At 53.5% G+C, this 19,598-nt stretch overlaps 1 protein-coding gene across 1 annotated transcript; it reads right to left on the bottom strand.

Moving 5' to 3' along the window:
* Window positions 1-3,337: 3,337 nt before the first annotated feature.
* On the bottom strand, window positions 3,338-18,673 carry ZNF783 (zinc finger protein 783). The gene is made up of 7 exons (XM_065939346.1): window positions 18,392-18,673; window positions 14,499-14,900; window positions 14,288-14,414; window positions 14,004-14,132; window positions 9,342-9,470; window positions 8,181-8,291; window positions 3,338-6,431 (listed from the first exon to the last, which is right to left on the bottom strand). The coding sequence occupies exons 1-7, from the start codon at window positions 18,413-18,415 to the stop codon at window positions 5,602-5,604; spliced, it is 1,752 nt and encodes a 583-aa protein (XP_065795418.1). The 5' UTR covers window positions 18,416-18,673; the 3' UTR covers window positions 3,338-5,601.
* Between the last annotated feature and the right edge of the window lie 925 nt (window positions 18,674-19,598).

Below are 19,598 nucleotides of genomic sequence, written 5' to 3'. Positions count from 1 at the left end.
CGATCCCACAAGGAGACAGGTAGCTCATGCCTTAAAAAGCCCAGACTCCCTGAAAGCCCTCAGCAAAGCCCTTTTCTAGGAAAGGTGAGGGAGGGGCCTGGTGAGTTGCTACAAATGTCTTGGTGTCAGATCCTCTGTCCTCCGAGGTCAGGTCACACTCAGGTAAACACGTTTCTGTAAATCTCTAACAAATGTTATCTGTTCTGACAAGGAAGGGCCCGGTCCCCAGACACAGCTTTTACTCTCTCGGGTCCGGGGTCTTGGCTGAACAGGCCGATCTCAGTTGGCCCCCTCAGGGCCGGGTCCCCAGACCATGCCCAGCCATCGTCGCTGAGGGAGACTGTTCCCATGGCCCAGCTGGCCCTCGGCCACCCTGATGGCGGGGGCATCCCATAAAGACGGCCACTGCCTTTAGATCACAGAGGCAGGGAAGGGGTGAGGTTCACCGCTGCCTCAAGGCGTCAGTGGCCTTGGTGAAGACTCCGGGGCCCTGCTGGACACAGCCCCCAGCCTGTTCGCGGGGTGCCCCTCCGCCCACCGGCTTACCTCACTCTTTGCCGGGCCACCACCACTCTACCAACAGTCGGCTGAATGGCCCACTAACAGTCGGCGGTTCCTTTGCTGTTGGAGGCTTGTGGGCGGGGCCCGCTGCCACAATGGATGAGCAGGACTCCCCACCAATGGCTGAGCAGGACCACTAATGGGCCTGCCCCCCATAACCGTTGCCTGGCAACGGGGCACAGGTTAAGCGCACACACCGTAAGGGCTGCGCTCTGTTACAAAAAGTCTCATCTTGATAGCCCTTGTCACACTGGCCAGGGACGGGCTCAGTCAAACTCTAACAGAGCAGGATGAGCACGGCCCTTGGCTGGCAGCCGTTGCTGGGCCTCATTACTCTGCACCTGTTACTAGGCAACAGGTCCTGCTCAGCCATTGCTGCTGCCTCAGTGGGCCCCGCCCACAAGCCTCCAACTGTCATGAGCCACCATTATTTGTCCTGCTCAGCTATCGGTTACCTGCCACTGGTAACTGTCGGCGAGGGACCACAGGGGAAGTGATTCAGTCAAGGGTCAGTGGTGTGGTGGGCATCACATGGAGTGAGCTAAGAGGGAGATTCAGGTTTTCTCCGGGAGACCCTTCAGCTTACCCATCCTTGTTGGGCCAGCGGGTGAGCTGGAGGGCCCAGGGAACAGACTGGGGACTGAGTCCTGAGGGGCTCCAGAGCCCTTACTAAGGCCCTCCATCAGCCTCATCCCAGGCCTTGAGGCAGTGGTGAACCTCTCCCCAACCCGTCTCTGTGACCTAATAGCAGTGACCATCTGTCTGGTCATAGTCTATGAGACCTGGTCTCCCCCTTTGGGCCGCCTGAGGAGACTGGGGGCCAGTTGGGTTGAATGCCTGGCTCCCTCAGGGATGACACCTGGGCAGGGTGTGGAACCTGGCCCTGAAGGAGTTGCCAACTAGGATCTGCCTTCTCTTAGTCAGGACTGGGACCTGGGAGGGTGAAAATTGTACCTTGGGGCTTTACCCTTTCTTGTCAGGACAGAGAATAGCATTCATCTGGTAGAGGTTTATAGGAACATCATTACCTGACCATGACCAGACCTCAAGAACAAAGGATCTGACACAGAGAAGTCTGCAGCTAACCATACCCTTCCCTCACCTTTTGCTTTTAAGGGGACTTACTGAAAGCTTTCAGTAATTTTGGGGTTCTTAGGGCAAGGAGCCACCTATCTCCTTGTACAAATCTGTAATAAATCTCTGTTCCAAACTCTAATGTTTAGTAATGACGGGCTTCACTGTGTGTCTGGCACATGGGCTTGCGAATTTGGTAACAAAACCAGAGGCTGAGACATTAGCCCCAAGTCCTCTATGACACAGACCCCCTCCTGCAGCAATAGGAGGGACACCCTGGTGACTTGCATAAAAGAGTGAGCAGACACCCAAATACAACCTGATAGGAATCAGAGTTGAGACCTAGAAGAGTCTTACTGAGGGACCCTCACACAGCTAGAGGCAAAATTGCTGACAGAAGGAAGCCAAGGGCCTGGACTGGAGTGGAAATCACCTCCCCAGACAACATCACTGACCTTAGCTTAGGAAGGGGATGTGAATGGGGTCATGATCTCCCTGACATGGTCGGTTAGAGGAAAAGTTAAAGTGTCACTGAGTCATGTCGGACTCTTCACAACCCCATGGACTGTAGCCCCCTAGGGCCCTCTGTCCATGGGATTCTCTAGGCGAGAATACTGGAGTGGGTTGCCGTTTCCTTCTCCAAGGGGCTCTCCCAGACCCGGGGGTCAAACCTGGGTTTCCCCACATAGCAGGCAGATTCTTTACTGCCTAAGCCACAGGGAAGCCCTCAGAGGGGTGACAGATAAAAGAGAGATCCAGGAAGGGGACTGGAGCATCTCTAGAGTGAGGACAGTCAGGTCATCTGCCCCGCACTCCGATCCTGAGCAGGATCCCAGAATGTCAGGGCTGGCGGGAACCTCGAAAATGTGGTCGTCTACAGGTAAGCAAACCGGGGCCGAGAAAGAAGGGATTTTTATCCTGTGAGTTCAGACACCCTGCACGCCCTTCAGCCTCAAGTGCTGTTTACCTCCCCTTCCTCTACCCAGGCTACGGCTCAGATGGTAAACAATCCACCTGCAATGCGAGAGACCCAGGTTCGATCCATGCATCGAGAAGATCCCCTGCAGAAGAAAATGGCAACCCACTCCAGTATTCTTGCCTAGGGCATCCCATGGACGGAGGGCCCCAGTGGGCTACAGTCCATGGGGGTCGTTAAGAGTTAGACACGACTGAGCGACTGACACTGACCAGTCTGAACCTCTCCAACTCCAGGAGGGTCGGGTGCGGGCAGGATATGGTCTGCAAGGGCCGCCCTCACGGAAGCTGGGCCACGTTGGCTATGGCCCAACACTGTGGGGCCAGGCCAGGGAGTTGCCGCCTCCACTGCGGACGCCCCACGCAGGCCGGCCCTTGGGCTCGCCGGTTGGCAGGCTGCAGGAGGCACGCGGGAATACAAGAACCTCCTGGAAGGGCAGCAAGTGAATCCACTGAGCGCGTCGAATGCCGCCCCAAGGCCTGCGAGCAGGGCCCCACCCCTTCGCCAGTGGCAGCTCCCCATTGGCCGAAGCAGGAAACCCCGCCCCCCCAACCCACGAGCAATCCCAGCACCCACCCCCATTGGCCGGCCCGGAGGCCCCACCCTTTGGCGTGAGCCCTAAAACTGCACCGGGGTTCTCCGAAACAGCCCACTCTAGTGAGGGGCAGAGACTTCCCACACCACCGTTGACTCCCGGAGAACAGGAACCAGATCACGTGCACTCGAGTCCAGCGTATTTACTGAGCAATGATGCGGCCAAGGTTTCGCCACCGTCATAGTCCTTAAGGGCCTTTAACACCAGAACCCCAACTTCTGCTTTATGAACAAGGCACCCGAGACCCCGAGCTGGAGTCTGGGTCAAACCAGGTTCCATCCTTCCAGGTCACGCAGCCTCCACTGATTCATTTTAGCGTAAAGAAAGGTCCTTTGAACACCTATTGAGTGCTATGCAAACTCGTAGGGCCTAGCCTGGAGCCTGGAACACTGAGTGCTTTGGAAGAAGGGGGAGCACCAGTGCATAGTGATCGCTCCTTCCGTCTGAGTCTCTGTATTTACATAGGGCATTAAGCATTAAAAAGGCCTAGAAGCTCTGAGCCCTGAGGCATCCTCAAGGAAACACCTGAGACTAGCTCTGCAGCTGAGGGTTAAGCTCTCATCAGCTCCACTAGCACCACATCCTGTCTGTGCACTTGCTGACAGCCCAGTCCTGACTGTGGGGCCTCTGACAAGGGCTGGAGGATGCAAGAACAGACAAACAGAATCTACGGCAGGCCTGGCTGAGCTGTCATTGACGTGTATACTCTGCCCCAGAAATGACAGCAGTGTTTCCATCTGCCCCTTCTCTGCTCAGGACTTTAAGAGAGGTAGGGAGGGTCAGAGGAGGGCAACAGAAGTGGCACAGCTAGGGACCCAGGCACCTGAAGGCAGGCTTGAACACTGGATGATCCACACAGTGCCAGACAGATAAGACAACAATCAGAACAGCTGAGGACCCGACTGCAGCTTTGAAATCAGCCAAACCAAGGGCTGGTCTCTAGGTAGCACCCAAAGTGGTATGATTTAAGAGGCACAAGAAGCTAGCTGCCATCACGACATCTCCTTGAGGCCCGATGCTATTGTCCAAACTGCCCACCTGAACCTCTTTGCTTTGGTAAGAGTTTTGTTCCACTGAGATACTGAGGGCTCCTGCAGGATATGGCCAAAAGGGAGTCTCATCTCACTCTGCACCTGAAGGATCTTCCACTCGCTCCAGAAAATAAAGGTCCTTCTTGAGTGATTCTGAGTGGAAAAAGACCTGGAGATGAAGGGGGCCCTGAAGGTGAAAGGAAGGTCAAAAATAGGCTTCCTGTGGTTCCGTTGCCTCCTATTATGCCTCCATCTATTATTACCGTGACTACTCTAAGGTGGAGGAGGATGCACTTGGGTCATAACCACCTTTGACAGATAAGGAACATGAGGCTGGTGGTGGCTAAAAGATTCACCTAGATGTCCTGGCCTAACTCTGCCACGAGCCCCAAGTTCTAGAAGATACTCCGTCCTTTAATGTGACAAGTCAGGCCTGGCAATCCCACAGTCCACTCTGGCTCACCAGCCTCACTCTGAGTAGGACCTTCCCCTAGGAGAAGGACTTCCTGGGCCCATGGTGCATCTGACCCCCACCCCCCACCCCCAGGTGGGGTCCATGGAGCATGCATGCATGCACACCCATGAATACTGAGACCCTGGGGGAAATGTCATCTACTCCAGGCTTCAGTTTCCCCCCAATCTCAGCTGATTACCAGAGTTAATCATGGATGCGAACACCCACTGAGCAAAGAACAGGAAATACTGGGAATCACTCTGGGCCAAGCACACACTTCTAGGAAGACAACTGGTTTCCAGGGCAGCAGCTGAGGCACCACCATCAGCCGGCATCCCCAGGCTGGTCTGGACAGTGCCTCTGCCATTCACACACAAGGAGAAGGCAGGGTAATTCCTGTCCCTCAGGAGATCTTGGTCCCCTTTACAACCACACATAATACTTACAAAAGCACTTAGAAAAACTATAAAAAAAAAGAAGTTTCAAAATAATAGTAACAAACTCAAAATTCTAGCACCTATTCTTCAGGCTTTCTGTCCACTCTGCTGTTTCTCTTGTTGACGGAGAAACCCCAGGCCCTCAATGTGCCTATCACCCTGGCTCTCTTGTCCATTCATGCTACTGGTCAAAGGCCCCCACCGAAGCGCGGACTCCCCTAAGCCTTAATGGAGCCGTTATAAGTCAGGAATGTAGAAAAGGCAGCAAAAAGTGACAAACTTAGGGAACTGAAGCATCTGGTCACCCCATACAGTCTGTCACCATACAGGCCACGGCTTCTCATTTGAATAAAAGGGGGATAAAAGTCTCCCCAGAGCCATCCCGGAAGAAGGAACCAGCGTCAGGCACGAGTGGAAAAGCTCCGCAGGGGCGGGGGAAGAGAAGGTCCTGCCCAGGATGTCCGCCTGCCTGGTCAGCCCTCCTCCGAGTGGCTGGGCCGGGGCCGGGGCCGCGGCGGGCACCCCAGGAGCGCGGGGGGCCCGGGACAGGGCGGGCCCACCTGGCCCCGGGCGTGCGTCTGCATGTGCACCGCCAGGTGGTGGTTGCGGTTGAAGGCCCGGCCGCACTGGGAACACCGGTAGGGCCGCTCGCCGGTGTGGATGCGCTGGTGCCGGAAGAGGTCGGAGGGCCGGCGGAAGGCCTTGCCGCAGTAGGGGCAGGCGGGCCAGCCCTGGCTGTTGCCCGTGTGCAGGCGCTGGTGCAGCAGCAGGCTCTTCCGCTGCTGGAAGAAGCGCAGGCACTCGCTGCAGTGGTACACCTTGGCGGCCGCCGGCCTCCGCCCCACGAAAGGCCGCCGGCTCTCGCGCTCCTCGGGGAGCCAGCGGATGACTGGGCCGGGCACCACCACCTCCCCCGGCTCCAATGTCGAGTGCGCGTCCCCCCACCCGGTGGGCGAGCCGCCCTGGGCCTCCCGGTGCTCCTCTTCCACATGGCTCCGCTGATGAATGGTCAGGTTGATCTTCAGGCGGAAGCTCTGGCCGCAATCAGGGCAGGGGAAGGCCCGCTCTCGCCGACGCGGGAGGACGCGGGGCGGCTGGGCCCCGGCCCCCGTGGGCCGGGGGTCCCCTGCCCGCGCCCGGGGGACGCCCCCCGCGTGAAGCCGGCCAGAACCCCCGGTCCTGCTCCTGGGTCCTTTGGGGATTCCACACGCGGCCCGGCTCGCGGACGCCCCGGGGAAGGGCGGTTCCAGCGTCATCTCGTCCTCGGATGGTGCTTCCGTCTTGATGACCACAGCGCCGCCCCCTAGCAAACGGAGTCTGCATTGATTTCGGGGCAGGCCACACCCAGACCCCACAGGGCCCCCTGACACCCAAACCCGGCTCCAGACACACCAGCCCGGCCCACACCGCCTTCCCTGAGCACCTGCTCCAGAGTGCTCACGCCTGGGGCAGGGAAACCACGCTGCAAAACCGGGGCCGGGGCCAGGGGTCAGACCAGAGGACGCAGATGGGTGGAAAATGAAGAGGAGACAAAGGCCCTTCTCCTCAACCCTGAGACACTCTGACCTCGCGGGACCCTCCAAAGTTCTGAGGACGTTAGCTCTGATCTATGACAACGAGCCCTGCAGGCCCTAACGGCCCCCAGACTGTAAGAGCCTTCATGCCTGGAGTGAGCGGGTGACTCGGCCGGCCCAGAGCTACTGGGCCACATGACAAATCCACACCAAGTGTCCACCACCTGCCCCGCCCCACACTCTCAGGTGATAGAAAGCAGGCACGAGGCCTGGGCTTCCCAGCTGGGCCTCAGTGTGGGTCCCACCTGACTCTGAGGTGGGACTGAGGCAGCGATGGGTGGTCTCAGCACCAGCTCACAGGGGTCCCCATGGCCAGGGAGGCAGGCCCTGGCCTCAGTCCTGCCTGGAGCCCTGCTTTCACCCACATCCTCCAACTGCTGCTCCTCTGGCTTCCTCTGGAGCCAGCCCCCAACCATGCTCTTCTCTGACTGCCCCCCGCCCCCCAGACCAGCATCTGCCAGCCTTAGCTGCCAGACCACACAGTCGGCTCCATGGTGACAGCGAACCTGGACCCCTGCTTATGAGAACGAAACCTCCACCCTCAACGGGCAACTTCCAAGGTTCAGGACAGGGGTGATCTCCATTGTCACTGAAGCCTGAGTTTAAACCACAAGCTGGGAGGCCACTGAGGATGAGAGCTGTTAACTGGTGAGCCCCCAGAGTAACACCCAACAGCAAGACTGTGGGTTCTCTGCTCAGGGGTCACCTAGGAGTCCTCACAGATAACTCATGGCAGAACCTCATTTCTACATTAGAAATGACCCTCTGTTTTTAACTTACTCCTCCAGCTACAGAATCATGAAGAGCCTAAGAATCATCTAAACTTTGAGGTAAAAAACCTTGTTGCACTGAATAGGCTGCCACAGTACCCTCGGGCTTAGGGTTTCAGGCCCTCTTCTTTGAAGAGGCAAGACTCCCAGGTCTCTTCATCTGAAGCCACCCACAACCCCAAGGGATACCCAGATCACGCATGTGCATCCCCCAAAGCTGGAACCAGGGTGGAATGGGGGCAGGCTGGATCCCTTTCTATTGGGCCAGAATAGGCAATAATCGCTTTACTTTTTCCTGCTTATCAGGGTGTAAGGCCGGTTTACTGAATACGCACAGACTCTCAGCAGGAAGAACTAACTTCAGTCATGGGCCACCACACTCAGACTGTAAGACGTGCGAGGCGGTGCAGCTGGGCTGTGTCACAGGGCGGCCGTGAGGCGGCCTCTGCCACCAGACCGGCCCCTGGCAGCTCACGGCTTGTCTGCAAGCAGCACCTTCCCAGCCAGAGCAGATAGCAATGGGGAAGAACTGGACCACAGGTGACCGGGGTCTTCAACGCCCCAGGAAGTAATGCTTGGGGGTGAGGGGGGCGCCCTTGGGAGGAAAGCCCTCCCAAGTCGATCATGCAAGCCCCTCCCCACTCCCAGAGGGCCCCCAAGGTCTCCTGAGGCTCCGCTGAGGCCATGGGGCCTCCTCCCTTCACTCACCCGGCCCCAAGCTGGGCAGGATGTCCCTGGGAGGGCAGGTTGGTGACTCCCCATCTGAAGAGTCTTCCTCTCGTTTAACTGGAGACAAAATGCTGACGCCAGCTGGGGGCCCTGTGAGAGAGAGTCCCATGAAGGCCTTTCCCAGCAGCTGGCGCCGGAAGGAGACACGGCCATCCCCCAGCAGGCCCAGGACATGCTCCGGGTCCCGGGCCCAGGAAGAGGAAGCGCCACGTTCTGTCCCAAGGGTAGCGGGTCCCCACCTCTAGCCCCCCAACCTCAGCCTCAGAGGTGAAACACAGCAAAGGCCATGCCCCCAACTCCCATGCAGGTGGTGCTAACAACTGGCCCTAAGCTTCGGGAGGTCACCCTGACAGGCCTCAAAAGTACAGAAGGTTTGGGGAGGCCCCAGGGCCCAGCGCCAGAGCAGGGATAATAAGAAGGTCTAGTCCTCTGACACTCTGGCTGGGAAGGACGGACACAGGAAATTGGGGGGAGCGTGTCACCCATATTCAGGGGGACCCATAGCCAGTGGGGAAGATGCACAGAAGTAAACGGACAGAAAGCACCCCCGGGACTGAATGGGCAGGCTGGCAGGAGTGGGGACGCCAAGTTAGCAAAAGAGCAGTCTGCAGGCATAAAACAAGGCTCCAGGTTATCTGCTAAATGCTCTCTGGATTATAACCCATTTTTGTGACAGGACGGGCAAGAATGTTCCCTTAAACAAAAGCACAGAACACTGGGAGAGGTGACTGGAGCCAGAGCCCTCAGAGGCCTTCTGAAAGAGGACACTCAGAGGGACACGCAGGCTGGCACCGTGCCAGGCACGCAGTCGTGCCACTCTGCTGACGTGGCGGTCCTCGCACCCTGAAGGGGCCCACGGCCCACTCCTATGCCCATCTTCACTCTAGCCAAATTGGTGTATCTGGCCCCCAGCATACCTGAGGAGCCCACACCTTTGCTCAGACTGTTCTCCTGCTGAAAATATCCTATGTTCCCAGCAAAATGCACCTCTAAGGCCTGTCTCAGGGCCGTTTCCTGGGAAGCGTGTCCATGCAGAGCGGCCAGCCCGCCCCCAGCCGTCTCTCCCGCCCTGGAGCTGCAGCGCTTCTCAGGCCGCCTATCGGGTCCTGTTGGCACGGCTGCCCAGCGGCCCTCACTCACCAGTGCCCGTTTCTGGCGGGGTCACCCTTGTTTCCCAGTCTTGCTGGTGCTCCAGGGCCTGATCTTCTTTTGGCTCCTCCTGGGCAGGGCTAACCGGGCCGGGGATCTGCTCTGGGTATGGAGGAAGGCCTGGGGAATGCAAACCAGTGACTCTAAGGGCGACACAGAGGTCACCCAGGACGCTGGGGAGTGGCTAACTGCAGTCACCTGGTGCATCAGGTCAGCCATAGGGTATGACAATGAAGTGAACCTCACTGATGGTCTAGTAACTAGATTCCAGGCTAAAGAGAAAAAGAAATGGTACATATAGCATGTGAAGTTATCCGACAGGACCATGACACACAGGACCAAAGATCTGGCTTTTTTTAGGGAGTCCTGGCTCGAGACAGTTTGACAGCAGTTCCCAATCCCAAGTACTCCAGAGGGCTGTATACAGATGCCCTGGGGAGCACCCCCAAGATTCCCATCAGTTAGTTCTGGGTGAGCCTAGGAAGCATGCATTTTTTAAAAAAGCTTCCGAGGGGAAGAGACATGAATATTTCACAGAATGAAAAATTAAAATGGCCCATAAACAAATAAAACTACACCGGTACCACAGCCAGACAGACACTACAAGAAAATTACAGACCGATATTCTTTATGAACATTGATGCAAAAACCCTTAACAAAATGCTAGCAACCTGAATTGGACAGCACAGTAAAAAGATTAATTTAAATAGCATAACCAAGTGGGAATTTATTCCTGGAATGCAAGGATGGTTCAACATGTGAAACTAGACCAGTGGAATACACCACACTGAGAATGATGGGGAGAAAAATAAAAAACACATGATTATCTCAGTTAAAGCAGGAAAAGCATCTGAAAAAATTCAATACCCTTTTATGAAAAAATATTAAGAATAGAAGGAAACTACCTCCACATAATAAAAGCCTTAATAAGGTAGAAATTCAGACAATATGCTATGACATAGGTGAATCTTGATGATGTTATGCTAAGTGAAATAAGCCAGTCACACAAGGACAAATACTCTATGATTCCACTTACATGAAGTACTTACTTAGAGACTCAAATTTATAGGGACAGAAAGGAGAATTGTGGTTGCCAGGGGCTGAGAAAGGGAGAGAGTTATTGTTTGATGGAACAGAATTCCAGTTTGACGAGATGAAAGGAGTAAGAGATGAATGTTGGTGACGGCTGCACAACATGTGAATGTATTTAGTACCACTGAACTGTACACTTAGAGTTAATATGGTCAATCTTATGTTATACATATTTGATTAAAGTAAGAAAAAAAACAAAGTGCTGATTCACAGTACAATATAGATGAACCTTGAAAACATTATGCTAAATGAAAGAAGACAGACGTGGAAGATCATGTATTATATGATTCTATTTATATGAAATGTCCAGAATCAGCAAATCTAGAGAGTCAGAAAGCAGGTTTGTTGTTGCTAGCACTAGGGGGCTTGGAAGGGGTTCAGGTGATAGCTGAAAGATACAGGGTTTCTGAGGTGACAAAAAATGTTATAAAATTGACTGTGGCTGCACTTATCTATGAATATTCTAGAAACCACCAAAAGTGAAAGTGAAAGGGGCTTTCCTCATAGCTCAGTTGGTAAAGAATCCACCTGCAATGCAGGAGACCCCAGTTTGATTCCTGGGTCAGGAAGATCCACTGGAGAAGGGATGGGCTATCCACGTTAGTATTCTTGGGTTTCCCGAGTGGCTCAGATGGTAAAGAATCCACCTGCAATGCTGGAGACCTGGGTTTAATCCCTGGGTTGGGGAGATCCCCTGGAGAAGGGAAAGGCTACCCACTCCAATATTCTGGCCTGGAGAATTCGAGTCAGATGCGACTTTCACTTTCACTGAATTGTATGCTTTAAAATGGGTGAACTGTATAGTCTGTGAATTATTTCTAAAAAATCTATTTTTTTAAACTACACTGAAATATTCCTTACCTATCATGCAGACTAAAATCCTACAAGTCTGACCACATTCCCTAGTGGCAAGGCTGTGGGGAAAGAGGCCCTCTTTCACAATACTGATGGGAATGTAAATGATACAACATCTTATGTGTCTGAATGCCACTGAAGTTACATCAAAATGACCTAAAGGTCAACTTGAAGGGGTTCCCAAGAGCCAAGAATGGGACAACGTAAGCATGAAAATAATGGTTGCAAAGGACTGCATGTATAAAATATTCACCTACAAAGTTATAATAATAAAAAAAGGAAGAAAGAAAAGCCCAAGTATTGGTCACCTTTGGAGGCTTCTAAGGAAGCAACTCTTCTTTCCAAAAATTGATGAAAAGAAATACTTAAGCAACTAATCTGCCTTTTCTGTACAGACTATATTTCAAGGTAATTAAAAGAGCTGGTTAGGGAAATTATTCTTTATAAAAGAATTTCAGCTACTAGGTGCCAATGCCCACATGCTTAGTCGTGTCTGACTCTCTGTGACCCCCTGGAATGCAGTCTACTCGGCTCCTCTGTCCATGGAATTTTCCAGGCAAGGATGCCGAAGTGGGTTGCCATTTCCTCCTTCAGGGTATCTTCCTGATGCAGGGATTGAACTTGCATCTCTTGTACCTTTTGCATTGGCAGGTGGATTCTTTACCACTGCACCACCTAGGAAGCCCTCAGTTCAGTTCAGTCGCTCAATCGTGTACGATTCTTTGCGACCCCATGGACGGCAGCATGCCAGGGCACCTAACAGGGAATTAGGTGCCAAAGTAATGGCCAAATTTCACCATTTTACAACCCCTAATTCAGTAATGAATCCAGGCAAGTCTTCAATGGCCAATGAACTCATTAGGTGAAAAGTTGATGAGGAATTTTATAATAGGAGGATAAAGCTGATAATCACAAAAAGAAAGGCAACCAGGTAAGACCTGAAACTATAAGACTCCTAGTAGAAAACATAGGCGGTAAGCTCCTTGACATCAATTTTGGCAAAGATTTTTTTTGGATTCAATACAAAGGGACATCAAACTAAATATAAACAAATATAAACAAGGGGAAATACATCAAACTAAAAAGCTTCTACACAGAAAGGGAACCATCAACAAAATGAAAATGCAACCTACTGAATGAAACTATTTGCAAATCATTCACCTGATAAGGGGTTAAGATCCAAAATACATAAAGAACTCACACAACTCAATAGCCAAAAAAAATTCAATTAACACTTGAAGATCTGAGTATCTGAATAGACATTTTTCCAAAGAAGATGTACAGATGGGCAGCAGGCACATGAAAAGATGCTACACATCACTAACCATCAGGGAAATGCAAATCAAAACCACAATGAGACACCTTACATGTCAGAATAGCTATTTTCAAAAAGACAAGAAATGACAAGGATGTGGAGAAAAGGAAAACTTTGCACTCTGTTGGTGGGAATGTAAAATGTTTCAGCCACAAGGGAAAACAGTATAGGGGTTCCTCGAAAAATTAAAAATAGAACTACCATAAGATCCAGCAATGTACGTTTTTTTCCAAAGAAAACAAAAACATTAACTTAAAAAGATCACTGCACACTGCGGCATTATTTACAATAGCTAAAATATGAAAATAACTTGAGGGTACCAATAGATGAATGGATAAAGAAAATGTGGTGTGTATATGTATGTGTGTGTCTATGTATATATATACACACATATAAATATAATGGAATATTATTCAGTCATAAAAAAGAATGAAATCTTGTCATCTGCAACAAACTTTAGGGCATTTTGCTAAGTGAAATAAGTCAGACAGAGAAAGTGATCTCACTCATACATGGAGTCTATTAAAAACAAACAAAGATGGAATAGGAAATGGTAGCCTACTCCAGTATCCTTGCCTGGAAAATCCCATGGACAGAGGAGCTTGGCAAGCTACAGTCCATGGGGTCACAAAGAGTCAGCCACAACTAAACACGTCACCACATACCATGATCTAAAACGGTTGTTTCCTTTTGTATTCCTACCAGAAGAGTTTGGGACTTCCAATTCTTGCATATCCTTGCTGATATGTTTAGTCTTTTAAAATTTTTGACTTTTTTAATAAATGTATAGCAGTAGGGGAAAAAACAAAAAAACCAACAAAGAGGGGCTTCCCTGGTGGTCCAGTGGTCAAGAATCTGCCTGCCAATGCAGGAGACATGGAGACACACGGGATGGATCCCTGATCCAAGATCCCACATGCCACACAGCAACTAAGCCCCTGCATCACGACTACTGAGGCAGCACTCTAGAGTCTGTGAGCTACAACTGCCAAGCCCACCTGCCCCAACTACTGCACCCAAGCACCCTAGAGCCTGTGCTCTGTGATAAAAGAAACTACCGCATTGAGAAGCCCACGCACTGAAACTAGCGAGCAGCCCCTTCTTGCTGCAACTAGAGAAAGCATGCATGCAGGAACAAAGACCCAGCGAAGCCAAAAATAAATAACTAAATCTTTAAACAACAAATAAAAACAAGATCACAGATACAGAGAACAGATTGGGGGTTGCCAGAGGTGAGGGGTACAGGGTAGGTAGAACGGGTGAAAGCAGCCAGAGCGTGGCCTACCCTGAGATAAGGGGCCTGCGCTCCTTCCTGGCCTCGAAGTGTGGGAAGGGCAGGAGGGCAGGGACACACGTGGACTGTTCCCAGCCCCGGTCACACCCCCACTCACCAGCACCTGGCCTCTGAGGGGACGCTTCCTCTCTCTCATTCCCTTCTTCTTGGCCCCAAGGGCCTTCAGGACAAGGCTCCTCTCCCCTCTCCATCCGGGTGAGGATGTCCGGCTTGGAGATGGCATAATCTGCGTGCAGAGTAGAGAGAGAGCTGGGTCAAGACTGGACACCCGCCACTCAGGTGCCCAGAGACACCTGGAGGAACAGAAGCCAAAGCTGCGACAGAGCCTGCAGGAGGCCCACCTGTGGACAGGGGCCCGGAGCATCATCTAGACAGCCTTACCCAGGGAGACCAGCATCTCGTAGTTGCCCCTCATCACGTGCTTGTATAGCTCCTTCTGCCACTCGTCCAGCTTGCCCCACTCAAGCTCAGAGAAATACACGGCCACGTCATCAAAGGTCACGGGCACCTGGAACCACAGGGTCACGCAGGCTCACCCCACGCCGATGGGCAGGGGCCGCAGGCTGACCCACCCCTGGTGCCCAGGGCTTACCTTGGGGGCCTCACCCTTGCTGCCCAGGGGCAGTCGCAGGATCCAGAAGTTCCTATTCCTCAGCAGGTTCTCCACGTTCTCCAGCCGCCTCTGCAGCAGCCCGTACTCCTGGAGCAGGGTCCCCAGCACGGCCCACTTGCCCTCCAGCTGGTTCCCGAACTCCACGGCCGTCTTCTCACAGTCGGCCAGCTTCTTCTCGGCCGTGCCCGTCCGCCCCTCCAGAGTCAGCAGGCGGGTCAGGCAGGAATCTACCTTCTTTTCCAAGGCCTGGATGGCGGCCACCACAGTCCACAGTGTGATCTCCGTGGAGTAGAGGTAGGAGTTCTTCTCAGCGGCCGGCTGGGGTGATGGAGAAGGAGTCGAAGGCCTTTCATCCCCTGTTGGCCTGTCCCTCTCTGGAGCCTGTCCAGCAAAAGCAAGGGGAGATATGATCACAATTATCCAGTGAGATGTCCATCTCAAAGAGAAACCTCAGGATGGCACCTGCCCAGGTGAAGCCCCACCTGGGATCCTAAGGACCCAGCAGGAAGCGGAGGGGGCGGGGGAGATATCCATCCTCAAGGACAGGCTGGACCAGGGTGTTAGCAAGTGGGAATCAAGAGGAAAAGCATCTGTCACCTCGCATAGGTGACTTCCCTTCCTGGTCTTGATCTCCTCCTCTGACACTCAGAAGCTCGGTGGCACTGGTACTACTCACGAGCTGGCTGAGCTCTGCAAAGTTTATTATGCATTTCAACTCCAACCCCATATCTGTAAAATGGGGGTAATAATAATACCTATATGATGGGATTGTGAGAATTAATGATACTGTCTTAGTAAAAAGCAATTAACATGATGCCCAGTGTGGCAAACACTCAATAAATGTGAGCCCTGTGTTGTTGAAAACAAGGAGGATGTTGAGCTGACGGTGGGTCCAACTCAGGGGTGCAGTAAGTCGTTCATGTGGCCTTTCCGCTCCACCCTGTTCATTACATTGTCCTTCAGTGTCTTGGGGGCTTACCTAATAGTTCAGTTGGTAAAGAATCTGCCTACAATGCAGGAGACCCCGGTTCGATTCCTGGGTTGGGAAGATCCGCTGGAGGAGGGCATAGCAACCCACTCCAGTCTTCTTGGGCTTCCCTTGTGGCTCTGCTGGTAAAGAATCGGCCCACAGTGCAGGAGACTTGAGTTTGGTCCCTGGGTTGGGAAGATCCCCTGAAGAAGGGAACGGCTCCCCACCAACTCAATGAACATGAGTTTGAGTAAGCTCTGGGAGTTGGTGATGGACAGGGAAGCCTGGCGTGCTGCAGTCCATGGGGTCGCAAAGAGTCAGACATGACTGAGGGACTGAACTGAACTCATTGTCTTAGAAACGAGCTTCTGAAGTGCCTCAGCTGACCTCGGGGCCTGATGACCAGGCCTCAGCCCCAGTTCGTCTCACTAAAAGCCTTGCTGGGCAGAGGGACCACTTCATTCCTTCACTGTACTCATCCCCATGGTCAGATCACCATCAAGTCCTATCTATGCAACTTCTGAAACTATCTCAAGTCCATCCTTTTCTCTCCTCCTCTGCCACAACTAGTCCAAGCCCCCGTCACCTTTCCCCGGGACCATTGTTACTCAGCCCGGTTGGCTTCCCCAGTTCACCCTTTTTTCCCCTCAATCCATTTCTCACAGGGTGACCAGTAATCTTTTAAATACACACACTAGAGCATTTTAGTCCCCTGACTGATAGCTTCCCGGTGTACCCAGAATAAAATCTAAACGTCTTATCATATCCCAGCCTACCTCCTTGACCTTATATCCTCCTGGGTATTAACTACAGGCCAGCTCCCCTAACCTCCTGGGATCCTTAGGATGTACCTGGCTCTCTCCTCCCCCTTTGCCTGAGAGCTTCCCTCACGCCTCTTTACGCCTGGCTCACCCTTCTGTAAGACTCCAGCTTAAACACTGCCTCACAGAGACCTTCACCAACTGACACATCTCAACTAGACCCCCTGCTAGCCCTTCCTTCACAGCACTGATAATCTATGATCGCGCCGTGTTATGGCTTGTGTTGCTCCCCATGAGGACATAAGATCCATGGGACATCAGCTCCATGAAGGTGTGTATTATTCACCGTTGTATTCCCAGCTTTGAAAACAGTGCCTCATTCATAGCAGATGCTCAGTAAATGCCCACTGAGTGAGTGAATGACTACACAATTAAACACATTCATTCAATAACAATGACTAAACACCTGTCAACAGCAAAGGTACAATGGGGATGCAGAAAAAAATTATGTGGTTCTTCCTTGTGCTGGAGAAAAGTTATGCACATAGAGAGTCAAATTAACAGTGTGATACCAGGGGCTAATGACAGTTAAGGGCAAGTCTATCCTGTTGGGCAAATGTTTTGGGGATCTCAGGTGCTGCAAGAGAGCAGAAGACAGGCAGATGAGAAGGGCCAGGAGAAGTGCTGAGAAAGTGGTCCTGGGCTAAGTGGGAGCTGAAGATGACACCTGTAGCCCCAGGGAAAGGACTTGCTGGGGGCTTCCCCCAGGGAGCAGGGCTGTAAGTCCCAGGAACCTCCATCCTCTTTTTTGCCCTTGCACTCAGAGAGCCCTTCACACACACACACCAAACTCACCAAAGAGGAAAGAAAAAGAAAGTGAAAGTGAAGTCACTCAGTTTTCACTCTCTGAGTCTTTGTAACCCCATGGACTGTAGCCTACCACACTTCTCAGTTCATGGGATTTCCCAGGCCAGAGTACTGGAGTGGGTTGCCATTTCCTTCTCCAGAAGATCTTCCTGACCCAGAGAGGATTGAACCCAAGTCTCCCACATTGCAGGCAGACGCTTTACCGTCTGAGCCACCAGGGAAGTCCTCCTTAAGGAAGGGAAAGTTCCTCCTTAAAAAGTATCCAAAATAATCAGTATCTAGAAAAACCAAGGCTTCAAAAACCTTGTTAAGATGTATTAATAATGACAGATATGCACTGATGGCGCTGTGGTAAAGAACCTGCCTGCCAACACAGGAGACTGAAGAGAGGCTGGTGGGATCCCTGCATCAGGAAGACCCCCTGGAGAAGGAAATGTCAACCCACTCCAGTATTCTTGCCTGGAGAACCCCATGGACAGAGGAGCCTGGTGGGCTATAGTCCACCGGGTCACTAAGAGTCTGACACAACTGAGACACTCAGCACGCGTGCACGGTGGATTGAGCTCTTCACAAACGTTTTTCTACTATGTCCAAAAAAAAACCAAATAAAACAAAAAAAACGCCAAAAGGTTATTTTCTCCAAACTGGACACACTGTATATTATCAGCCAACATTCCAGTATCTGCTAATCTTTTATAAACCACAACAAAAAACAAAAACACCCGCCTACAAGCCCTGCAGCAAAGAGCACTCAACACCTTCTCTTTGCTGTCAGCGCACGTGTGCACCCGAAAGGGGACCCAACTCCGGGTGGGCGTCAGGCTCTGGCCTCGACTCGGTGGGCAACTCTGGGCGCGTCCCGCCCCCCAGCCTCAGACAGAACCGATGGGACCGGGGTGCCTGTCCAACCCCCCCGCCCCACCCCCCGGCCTGTCTCCGGGCCGCGGGGCTTCCAGTGAGACAATGGACGAGAGGAGACCGCCACTCGGTTCCAAGACGAGGGCTTGTCATCTTAAGTGTGACCGCAAAGTCCGGTCGCTCCCCCGACGTCGGGGCCACCCACCCGCCGCGCACGGCCTGGCGTTTGGGCCGCCCAAGGCGCGGCCGGGACGAGGGCAGCCGGGCGGCCCGAGCGGGCCGGACGCGCGGGCGCGGGGCGGAGGCGGCGGAGAGGAGGCCGAGCCACGAGCCGCTCGGGGCGCCGCCCGGCCGAGACCCTCGCGGGCCCACGCGGCGGCCCGGGGCGGCTGCGCGTCCGCGCGTGGGGCGCTTACCGGGGCGGGCGCCGCTTCGGCCATGGCTGCCCGCGTCCCTCGCTCCGCGGCTCTCCTCCCGGGGGCCGGCGCGGCGCGGCGGCGGCGGCGGAGGCGGAGCGGAGCCGCCCAGCCTCGGAGCTCCTGCCGGGGCGGCCGCGAGCTGCGTCCGAGCCACGTGCCCCGCCGGCCCTTTAAACAAGAGCTGCGCTCGCGGCCGGGCCGGAGGCCACGCGCAGCGCCCCCTGCAGCCCGAAGGACCGCACGCCCGCGGCCTTCGGTGCCCACCCGTCCCGGGCGGCCGCGGGGTCCCGCCGGGCTGCCCGGCCTCTCCTGGGCCGCGGGAGTCGACGCCGGGGCCGCACGCGCCGCGGGGCCCACCGGCCAGGCTTCAGTCGGGCGGAGCCGATCCTCGGGCCCGGGCCGGGCGGGGTGCTTGGGGGTGGGGGATGGATTCCAGCCAGTAAGCTAACAAAGGAAACGCGCTGGAAACTTCGAGGCTTTGGGGTAAGACGCTCAGTCATCGCCGGGTGACCTCAATTGTGTATGCACTTGATCTGCCGTTTTAACACCTCTAATGGACCCCAAATAACTGTTAGTTTGAGTATACATTTTGCGCGGGGACAGCCAAGGTGGAGTGTGAGGGATCGATAAGTATTTTTAAACTTTTATTAGTTTTCCGGAATAAAGAGAAGGATCTCAAGAAAACTGCATTTCGTTGAACAAACCAATTCTGCCTCCTTCGTTCCCTTTGGGGATCCAGGGTTTCCTCCGCCTTCCCCGGGGCCCGCCTTCCCAGCAGGTACCGGATCGAAGGCCCTCTCTGCCACACCCAGTTGCCACTCGCCTGTCAGCTACCAGCTGGGGCTCCTCTGGATCCGAGGACTAAATCCACCACTAACTCAGGCCCTGAGGCATTTGGAATAAACGACTCAATCTGGGACCTGATTTCCTCTCATCTGCAACCCACAGAGCCTTACTCTGGAAAACCACTTAATCACCTGATGTAAACTTAAACGGGCTTCCCAGGTGGCTCAGTGGGAAAGAATCCGCCTGCAAGGCAGGAGAACCGGGTTCCATCCCTGGGTCGGGAAGATCCCCTGGAGGAGGGAATGGCAACGACAACCCGCTCCGGTATTCTTGCCCGGAAAAGCCCATGGACAGAGGAACCTGGTGGGTTACAGTCCGTGAGGTTGCAAAGAGTGGAACACGACTGAGCCTGCGTTCA

This window comes from Muntiacus reevesi, chromosome 6 (genome assembly GCF_963930625.1).
Source record: "Muntiacus reevesi chromosome 6, mMunRee1.1, whole genome shotgun sequence".
In the NCBI taxonomy this organism is placed as follows: Eukaryota; Metazoa; Chordata; class Mammalia; order Artiodactyla; family Cervidae; genus Muntiacus; species Muntiacus reevesi.
The sequence above is the reverse complement of the archived record's forward strand: the minus strand, read 5'-3'. Positions and strand labels throughout refer to the sequence as shown.